The sequence below is a fragment of the Microtus ochrogaster genome, chromosome 2 (assembly GCF_000317375.1).
Source record: "Microtus ochrogaster isolate Prairie Vole_2 chromosome 2, MicOch1.0, whole genome shotgun sequence".
NCBI lineage: Eukaryota > Metazoa > Chordata > Mammalia > Rodentia > Cricetidae > Microtus > Microtus ochrogaster.
In genome coordinates this window covers 43999061-44009545 of record NC_022010.1, presented here as the reverse complement: position 1 = coordinate 44009545, position 10485 = coordinate 43999061, and the positions used below count along the sequence as shown (strand labels likewise).

The following is a 10485-nucleotide window of genomic DNA, read 5'->3' as shown; positions in this document are numbered from 1 at the left end:
AAACTACACGAGGCAGGTACACCTCCTAGGTTAGGTACATGCTAACAAGTGACATCAGGGATATTGGTGGGAGAAAATGTATCCTAGTGGGCAGAAGTAGTGGAAAGTTGAAGAATGCAGAATCCACTGGAAGATGAGAAAGGAAAGGCATAAACATTGGAGCACTGCTCTGAGCTATCACACGTGGCATCTGTGTGCTGGCTGTGGAACTCCCGTACCTATAGACAACAACACTAAAGAGCAAGTCTTACCTCCGCAGCTGAGCATTCTCACTTCTCAGTGGCTGCAGGGCCAGTGCTATTTCAACATCGATGTTTGTGCGGCCACTCACTACTGAAAGCCCAGATATGCATGCCTCTACTTCTGTTACCAATCTCTGAACTTCCGAGTCCTCTATAAAAGACAGGTTAGTAAAAACAGTATTTTAAATTGAAAAGATTATTAGCATGTATTACTAAAATCTTTATAGATAAATATATACCCATTATAGTTTTCATTACTCATGATTATTATACAAATTCTATTTCCTTTATCTTGCTGTCTGTATTTGCTCACTCAGATCAATTCTAAAGAAGTTACACCAAGTAAGGAAAGATTAATCTTAAATCACAGTATTATATTTAGTGATTTTCTGGTTCAGTTAAGTGAAGTGGAAACAGATTTACACATATCTCCTAGTTGATATTTATCAAAATCTATAGTGGACTTCATCATTGCTGTCGAAGTTTCCTATAATTGGCTACTCTATAAACATCAGTAATAAAATCTTTGATCTTGCATTAAAAGTATAGCTAATTTTGGGCCAGGCGGTGGTGGCGCATGCACTCAGGAGGATCAAATCACCTCAGGAGGCAGGTGGATCTCTGTGAGTTCAAGGGTGATTGATTTGGCAAAATATTGTAAGTGGGTTTCCTAGGACATGCCATTACTTAACTTTATAAAGCACTACTGTGACCCAGAGTACCCTCTCTTTTGTAGAGAGCGGCTAAGTTTACACATGGCCAACAGATGTAAGGAGTGAGTATCAGATCTTCTATCTTTTTTCTGTCCCTCCTGTCTCTCAAAGTGTTTACTTAAAATAATATTGCAAGGGTAATCAAGTTATAAAAAAGTATTCAGGGCCACAAGTATTTGAACACTGATGAAAAGCACACGCACACAGTGAGCAAGGATGTCCAGCAACTGAGCAGTCATCACTTTCTCTCGAGTGGCTTTGCTCGCGGCTCTGAAGGTGAAGCGGTGGCTCAACCACTATGGCGACTTTACTGCATATAACATGTTTTGAATTATGTATGCGTAGTGCAATAGCTAAATTATGTTAACAGTCATGCATTGCCTCATGTATTAATTTTTTGTAATGAGAAGGCTGGCAACCTAATCTCTGAGCAATTGAAAATTATATTGTATTGTTACTATAGTCAGTGACAGTACTGCACATCAGATCTCTTGATTTTAGTCTTTCCTCCTCTCTAATTGAGATTTTTTTTTATTTATTATATACTCTGGCCAACATTTCAATTACTTCACTCTTGAAGTCTAAATTTCTTCATAGTTAAATGGAACTAAAAAAGCAGTCTGTCACTGGGTGACAGAGATCAGAATGAGATACTGTTATCCAAAACTCGTTTCCTTCCCGAGAGTGGAGACCATTACTGCTGTGAGACTCGGGTGAGGCCGCCCAAGTGAGAGAGCACAGTGCTGGGCCCTGGTGAGTATTCTAGACCCCTAACACTGGCGCTGTCCTACACTGTTGTGAGCATGACTGAACCTTTGGTTAAAGATGACAGAAGAGTGGTGGCGCACACCTTTAGTCCCAGTACTTGAGAGGCAGAGGCAGTTAGGCTTTTGTAGGTCCAGTCTGGGTCTACACAGCAAGTTCCGGGCCAGCCAGAACTACACAGTTAGTCCTTATTTCAAAAACAAAAGCAAAAAACAAGCCGTCTAATTTGAAGCTCTGGAAACGTAACAATTTTAGCACACTTAACCTATACCTTAACTGTGCTGTTATTCCCAAGGACTTTAGAGTTCTGTATGTATGTCAGCCTGTATAAATAGCAGCTATTCTGTTAGCTTCACAATCAATTACTGCGCTTTCTACTCATAGCTCTGATATTTGCAATTCATTCCAAGCAAAAGCCACTACTTCAGAAAAATACATACACAATGAAAAAACCAACTTGGTTCAAAAACATTTTATTGGTTTAAGAGAAAAATACTAAACACAAACTAAAAGGCCAGTAAGTGGCACTGGTTACTATGCAAAGTGAAATCTGTTGAACAATTTAACAGTCAGTTACAAAATAATGGAAGGAAATTTGGATCTTTGTTAAACCAAAAAATAGTCATCCAACTACTATAATTTTCTTTCTATGGATTCTCGGTACTGGATCTTTTTAAGTCTGTTTGCATCAAGCAGAATGAATACACACTTGGAAGTGTTTGCTATTTCTCAATACATGTCAAGTCCCAGGAACCCCAGCACACAGGCAGTAGAGGAAGACCAGCAAAGACTAGTGGTCCAACATCACCCTCAGCTACACAAGCTGGAAGCCATCTTAGAATACATGAGACCCTGTCTCAGGAAACAAACAAAAGCCCCAAAATGTAAGACAACAAACAGAACTCTTTTCCTTACTGGGTTAAGACACAGTTCTGTGAAAAACAGCAGACACTCCTTAGCAATCACTGTCATTGGAATGACAGCCAGAAGACATAACACTGCTATTAAGCATTATACCACATTACAGAAAAGTTTGAAACACTCATCTACCTTGTTCTGCGACCAGGGCCTTGAGCTCTCCCAACAAGCACTTGGCAATTCTGACTTTTTCAGCAGTTTGGCTCACGTTTTCTGCCTGCTGCACATTCTTGGCTATTTTTGCATCTTGCACATGTATGCTTAAATACTTTCCTTCGTTTGCGGTCTCTCCAATTTGTTCTCTGGCACATTTTTCTTCATTAGTGGCCAAGGAGGCTGGCTGCAATTGAGTGGGGCTTTGGTGTGCCTGACTGTCTGAGGGAACGTCTCTTCCATGAGCTGGAAACAGAGACACATGTGTTTGGAAACACTTTCGCAGGTCTGCTTCCTTAGCTCTTTGTTGTGGCAGCATCCACGACAAATTAGCAAGAGTCGGCTGCTGAGGCGTGGGAAGAGCTGCTTCGTCAGTGTGGGGAAGGCCACATGGAATTCCAGGAAGAACATTAGAGGAATTCTTGAGAACATCAGGGCAGTTCACAGAGCTTGCTTGATCTTGTGATGCAAGATGGTTATCGTCATCAGTCTGAACTCCCTAAGCAGGAAAAACAAAAGCCTTCAAAAGTATGAACAATCCACTAGTAGACTATTAAAAACACAAATCAGTAATATTAGAAAATCATTTTCTATCATTGAAAACCAATTTTGTGACTGTTCAGCTTACAAGCAAGCTGGATGTCTCCACTACACAACAAAGACTAGTTTTTCAGAGCTTAAGTAGCTCACTCGGCAACATGAGAATATTATAAGGTCATGATGAAAATAGATTGTTTACAAATACCATACATGCTTTAAAGGCATCAAAAAATTAGCCCACATTTGGACTGAAACAAATATTTTCACTTTGAGAAACATTACAAGAAGCAAGCTAAGAGACTGGAGAGACAGCACATCTGTAGAGTACTGCCACTATTGCAGAGAACCTGGTTCAGCTCCCAGAATCCACGTGGCTGCCCACAACCTTCTTTAACTCCAGTTCCAGGGGACCCAATGCCATCATGCATGTGGTGCACGGACATACATGCAGGCAAAATCTCCACAAAAAAATAAAAATAATATGATTATTTTATTAAAAACCACATATACAGAACTTTAAGAAAGGTCTATTCAGTTAGGGATGTAGCTCAGTGGTAGTGTAAGGTGGTGGGCTCAATTTTTAGTAACAGAAATAAAAATGCATGTGTGTATATAGAATGTATATGAACATGTTAAAATAATAAAACTAGCTGTTGGTTCAATATCAAATCAGAGACTAGTGATTATACAACTTAGCTCAAAGACATTTGTCTTATGAGAAAAATACCCACAAAACACAGCTTTAACTATATAAAAGGTATACTGTAATAAAAAGGTGCCAACTAGGTTTCGTGGTACATACCTTTAATCCCAGCACTTGGGAGGCAGAAGCAGGTCTCTGTGAGTTCAAGGCCAGCCTGGTCTACAAAGTGAGTTCCAGGAGAGCCAGGGCAGTTTCTCAGAGAAACCTTGTCTCAAAAAACCAAATAAACAAAAGAGAGAGAGAGAGAGAGAGAGAGAGAGAGAGAGAGAGAGAGAGAGGCAGAGAGAAAGAAAACACAGTCATACTAACAATGTATTAAGTGAAAAAAAGCAGTATATAACTATATAAAACTATAGCTCTTATTTTAAAAAGAAAATCACTTAAACAGAAAATAAGACACAGAGTTAAATGAGTAAAGACACGCGTCAGCAGGTGTTGGCTGTGCTTGGGTACCGGGTAAGTTTGGTTTCTTTCCTCAGGATTGCTTCTTAATAATACCTATGTTCTTAACAGGTAAAACTTTTCTAATTCAAAAAATACACAAAATTGGTTTTACATCCTAGTACACTAGAGCGGTTAATTCAATATTCCATTGCTAAGATGACAATTTCTATAACCAAGTTGTTTCTTGTTTAGTATCCAAACTATACCCACCGAGTGAACCATCAGAGGGCAGGACAGCTGCTGAGGTGACCAGACTGAAGTGGAAGTACAACAGCCATAACCACAATGTGGTATTGCCTGAGACTCTAAAAGAAGTGAAAAAAAAAAAGTGTATGTATCATTCACATTTTATAGTGCTTAGATAACAAAGCAATTTAATCACGGCTTACATTCAATATTCAAATATCATACTAACCTAAACCAGACACAGTATGACACGCAGTAGGCATTCTGCTGGGGCCATCTTTTGAAGCCAAGGTATTCATCAGTGACATTTGAGTCTGCACATGCTCACAGAGGGCTTGGTATATTATCGGTGAGTACATTCTATAATGGTCTCGTAATGACCAATGCTGTGCTATGTCTGGTGTGTCTCTCTCACTTCCAGTTGAAGCTTCACTAGATATCCATTTCTTACTTTCTGAAGACACTAAAGTGGAGAAAGGAAGTAAGTTCTTAAATACACATCTTCAACAACTTTTACTCTAGTATCTTAGGGGGGGAAAAGACTCTCAGATGTAGTTCAACTGATCATATGCTTTATAGAAGGGCTTTATAAATCTGAAGAAAATCTTAAACTCTCCATTCAAGGCTACTTGGAAGCTCTCCCTTTAGTTTCAACACCTGTAATGGGTATTATCACGAACGCTCGATAAGCTTCTTGCACCCGGTCCCTTGTCCAGTTCTTCTCAGTGGAAAAGAGAATAAGAAAGGCAGGACATTGTGTAACTTTCTATGTTTTCATAGAAGGCCAACCAGTAAGAATAGTAGATAATCAAAATGCTTAAATTCAATCTTCACCTAGTACTTAATGTTCGTTGTAATAATAGCAGCGGGCTACATTCCTGGAACCCGGCTAGCTTTACCCAAAGAAATAATTACACAGCAACTGTATTTTTTTAAACACTGCCTGGCTCATTAGTTATAACCTCTTATTGGCTAGCTCTTACATATTGATCTAACCCATTTCTAATATTCTGTGTAGCACCATAAGGTGGCTTACCAAGAAAGATCTTAACCTGCGTCTGTCTGGAGTGAGAGAATCATGGTGACTGCCTGACTCGGCTTCTTTCTCCCAGCATTCTGTTCTGTCTACTCTGCCTATCTAATTTTCTGTCCTATCAGGGCCAAGGCAGTCTCTTTATTTAACCAATGAAATTAACACAAAACAGAAGACTCTCCCCCATCAAATGTTTCCCAAAGTCTGACCAGCACCTACTTCCCAGCTCTCTTGGAACCGCAACTCGAATGATACATCACTAGGGTAGCAGAAAACCCAGGAAGCCTGGCTCGCCTGCTATAACATTGCTTGTGATGAACTATCTCTTCCAATCCCCCCACCAAGGCTCACATAAGCGTTCCTCATATGAGTCTAGTGATGACTATTCTTCACCATCTCAGAGCACAGTATCTACTTAGATCATAATACGATACATATATTGGTCTGTGTTACTTATGTTTTATTATCTTTGCCCTCTGACTAAACTCTAGCTTCTCTAGACAGGGCTGATTTTGCACTTCATTATTAAAGTCTTCTCTAGTGTATGTGTAAAGCATATACCTGGTATTAATAAGCTAAAGAATGAAAAAGACCTTCATACAACAATGTCCTACAACCAGTATAAAAGGAATCTAGATTCTTTTATTTTTATTTTTAATTTTTGGCTTTTTAAAACAGGGTTTCTCTATGTATCTTTGTCCTAGAACTCACTCTGTACACCAGGCTGTCCTTGAACTCACAAAGATCCTCCAGCCTCTGCCCCCCAAGTGCTAGGATTAAAGGTGTGTGCCACCACATCCAACTATTTTCTTTTTTTCTTTTCTTTTAAGGACTTTAACCTTTTTCTTTTCTCTCCCAAGCCTACATATATTTTTAAATACACTGTAAATTGTTTATAAGCGTTTTCTTCTGAAACTATCTTTACTGTATCTCTTTTTTTCTGACCATATGAGTCTTTAATTTGCTAAACGATATGGCCAAGATTAAAGCTGTGGTTTTGGTGGCTGAATCCAGCCCATTCCTTGGCCTTATGAGATTTCAGCCTCATGGCAGAGGTACTGGCTGGAGCCATGTTTATTGCCACAACTCTATGGCATCTCAAGGTCCCTGCCACCACCAAAAAGCATGCAGTCAGTTTTTCATCAACACCATTTAAGTGTTTCATGGCAGGACCTCTTAAAAGAGCTACAAGCTTTTGCAGCTAATGCTGAGTCAGGAATCCTCTCTTAAGTGAGCAAGCAGAGCCCACCCAAAAAAGTGCTGCTATCAATAAGCCATGCTTAACTCTATTCTTTTTTTTGTCTAGAATTACTTTCCAAGTTCTGTCAGGCTTTATGTGGATGCAGTTGTCCATGTGGGCACCATTCTGTTGTCTGAAGTTTCTGTCCTGCCCAGTTCCTGCAGTCGTTAAGTCCCAAAGAAATCACAGAGGTCTACATTAGTTATAAAGTGATTGTCCTAGTAGCTCAGACTTCTTATTAACTCTTTTAACTTATATTAGCCCATTATTCTTGTGTATGTTAGCCACATGGCTCAGTACCTTATTCAGTGAGGCAGTCATATCTTGCTTCTTCTGTGACTGGGTCATCAAAAGAAAGTCTAGATTCTATTTCCCTGTCTAACAAGACCCCCCATCCCCTACTGTTTGCTAAATAGCATTAACAGAAATGAGCATATAGATATGAAATAGACTTTGAAAAATAGCTTGGAATGGCACCTACAAAAGACACATCCAAGCTGTGACACAATTCCACTTCCACACTCAGCATTTATGGCTACTAAAGGACACATACTAAAATGTTCACTTACTAGCTGAGTACCCTTGAGGATATGCCTAACCTTTCTTTACCTCCTCATTCTTATTAGAAAAAAGGTTAAAAGAATGGTTTTTAAAAATGATTAAAAGAATACAGTTTCTTCAAAGCAGAGTGGGTTTAGGGTTGCTGAAGACTTTGAGGCCTGACTCCTATTCTGACATAATATTGTTACTTCTGCAGAAATCTGTCACACGAATAATAAAAACCCAGAGACAGATATTGGGGTTCAACTTGAAGATCAGAAAAGCAAAACGGCCAGCCACTAGAAAGATCTTGTGCCTCTACCAAATCTTCAGACTGAAAAGGCAATCCTGCAATGCTCTCCAACAACCTGACTCCACACTCCACTGAGTTCCTGACTCTTCCCTTTTATATTCCTCTCTCCATCCAGTCATACAGCTCCTGTCTCCACCTCCACAGTGCTGGGATTGTATGATCCCAAATGCTCAGATCACCTTTGTGTGAGCTCTGTTTCTCTTTTAGACAGATTCAATCTTGTATAGACCAGGGTGTCCTTGAACTCACAAAGATCTGTCTGCTTCTGTCTCCCGAGTCCTGGGATTCAAGGTGTATGTCATCACTCCCTGGCATGTATGGCTGACTAGTGTGGCTGCTTTGCACTCTGATCTTCAGGCAAGCTTTATTTATTAAAAACACAAATAGTATACCACGACAGGAAGCATAGGTGAGATGACAAAGTCCTTACAAAAATGAATTCAGATACCTCCGTCTTTCCATGCCTGCTGCATCTGCATGGAAAGTTACCTCACAGACCCAAGTGCGACAGAAGGCAGGTGCAGTTTTTGCAGGCCCTGTCCCCATCTTTCCCGGGAAGAAGCCCAAACTCTGTCTCTTGCCTGCTATGCAGGAGACGATCACAGCGGCGAGTCTTCAAAACCAGTACTCTTATGAAGACTGCATGGACTGCTAGAGAGGACAGCTGCATGCAATGCCTGAACGTGGAGGAACATGCTATGTGAGATTCACAAGGAGACAAAGATAATTTTCTAAAGATGGAAAGAAGATGTTGTTTGCTCTAATCCAACCCTCAGGAACACAAGGCTCACAGACACTCACACTGAAACAGTTATGGGAAAGCTCCTAACCAAACAGGATCTTGTGGGGCAACATCCAAGAAAACTAGAGAAATCTAAAGAAGGGAGCTGAAAAATCGACTGATGGATTTGGATTTAGAGTCTCTTCAATAACCAAACAACACGATATGCTGTTTAACGATGTGAGAAGTTCAGTGTTTAGAAAGTGAATCTTTAAATTCTGATAGGCATTACTGGGGTGTGGAGAACCCAAAGGTTCATTTTTGGGAAACCCTACTAGGAGGTGATTGTGAACTCTTCAAAATGCACTCTAGAAGCCTGATGGAATTCTCAGATAAGACAGAGCCTGGGGCCTGGGGAGACAGCTAAGTGGGTAAAGTGCTTGCCACTCAAGCAGCCACTTAAAAACCCAGGCATAGCCACAGGCATCAGGGACCCCAGTGCTGGGGAGTAAGAGACAAGAGGATCCCCAGGGCTTGCTGGTCAGCTGGTCAGTCTAGCTAGAGGAAGAAACTCTAGGTTTAGTGAAAAAACTGCCTCAACAAATAAGATGGGAGGGAGTGAAGAAAACCTGTGCTGCGTGCATGTAGCCCTGGGTTCAAGCCCCAGAGCTACCAAATAGATGAGCAAGATGAGGGGTGACGGGACATCTGACAGCAGCCTCTCTCCCGCGCACATGCACTCAAGAGCTGAGACCCATCTCTTCTTTCATGTGAGGGTAGGATAATCATTAGTCTCCTCCACCTCCTGAATGTTTCCTCACTAGATGGAAACCCCAGGAAAGGTTGGTATATTCTATAATTTTGAGAGTAGAAAAGGAATTTGCTTAACATCGTCAATCACCACCTCACATCAAGGTTCCCTACTTACTCCTTCAATTTCCCTGTCATTCTTTCATTCCGTCCCCAGAGCTGGTCACACATCATAAAAACCTGACTGTCTAGGTACTCCTTATCTGAAGGGGCCCTCTCAGTTAAAGTGAACCATTACTGTACTTGTCTTTTTCTACTTTAATGTAATCTCATTGTTATTAAACACAGAGTAAAATACAAATAAAAATCACCAACGTCAAGACACTTAGGCTATAAATAACATTTGGCAAGCCATAAGAACAGTATGTGGTACACAGTAAAAACTCAACATGTCATATCATCAAATAGTTTCAAACTGGCCAGATAAGTAAATATTTCATGTTAATAAGTCAATCTTGCTATCTAAAAAATATACTTCCAAAGATGATCCCTCTGAGACAATTTAAATCCAGAGCAATAAGTTGGACGGTGATGGCGCACGCCTTTAATCCTAGCTCTCAGAGGCAGAAGCAAGCGGATCTCTGTTAGTTCAAGGCCAGCATGGTCTACAAGAGCTAGTTCCATGACAGGCTCCAAAACTATAGAGAAAGCCTGTGTCAAAAAACTAAAACCAACCAACCAAACAAACAAAAAATCCAAAGCAATAATGGATCTTCTCTACCAGATGAGCCACAACAAAATTAGCTAATAATTTCCTATAAAGTACCAGTTTTAATTGAAAATACAATTTTATAATAAACAAAATAGGAAATATCCTCTAAAGATACTTTCACTTTGAAGTCTAAGGTGAAACACAGGAGATTTTTGTGCACAACCACAGAGCACACAGCCTTGTCCTCTCCTTTAGAGTCCTAGGCCTCTCTTTTTAGACTTCCTTCGGTTCCTTAAGAACTGTCTAACCTGAGGAGTTCTGATTTCATGCTCACGGGCCCCAGTTCTCCAGTCATTAGCTCTCCTCCACCTTCTCTCTGTAGTCTCTCAGTCACCTGAGCGACACATCCTGCCCTGTCTCTGCCAGCAGATGTCACCGCTCACACAAATTAACAAACTCCACACAAGCGTCCTTCTTTTTTTTTTTTTTTTTTTTTTTTTTTTTTTTTTTTT

The 10485-nt window shown here is 40.3% G+C and overlaps 1 protein-coding gene across 1 annotated transcript in view; it reads right to left on the bottom strand.

Moving 5' to 3' along the window:
- Window positions 1-10485, bottom strand: part of Ccdc14 (coiled-coil domain containing 14) — a 40080-nt gene that overhangs the window by 18231 nt on the left and 11364 nt on the right. Inside the window, exons 6-9 of the mRNA XM_013351265.2 lie at window positions 4894-5127; window positions 4689-4783; window positions 2771-3290; window positions 252-393 (exon numbers count right to left, since the gene is read on the bottom strand). Coding sequence (XP_013206719.2) covers window positions 252-393; window positions 2771-3290; window positions 4689-4783; window positions 4894-5127 — 991 coding nt within the window. The remainder of the gene's footprint in view (window positions 1-251; window positions 394-2770; window positions 3291-4688; window positions 4784-4893; window positions 5128-10485) is intronic.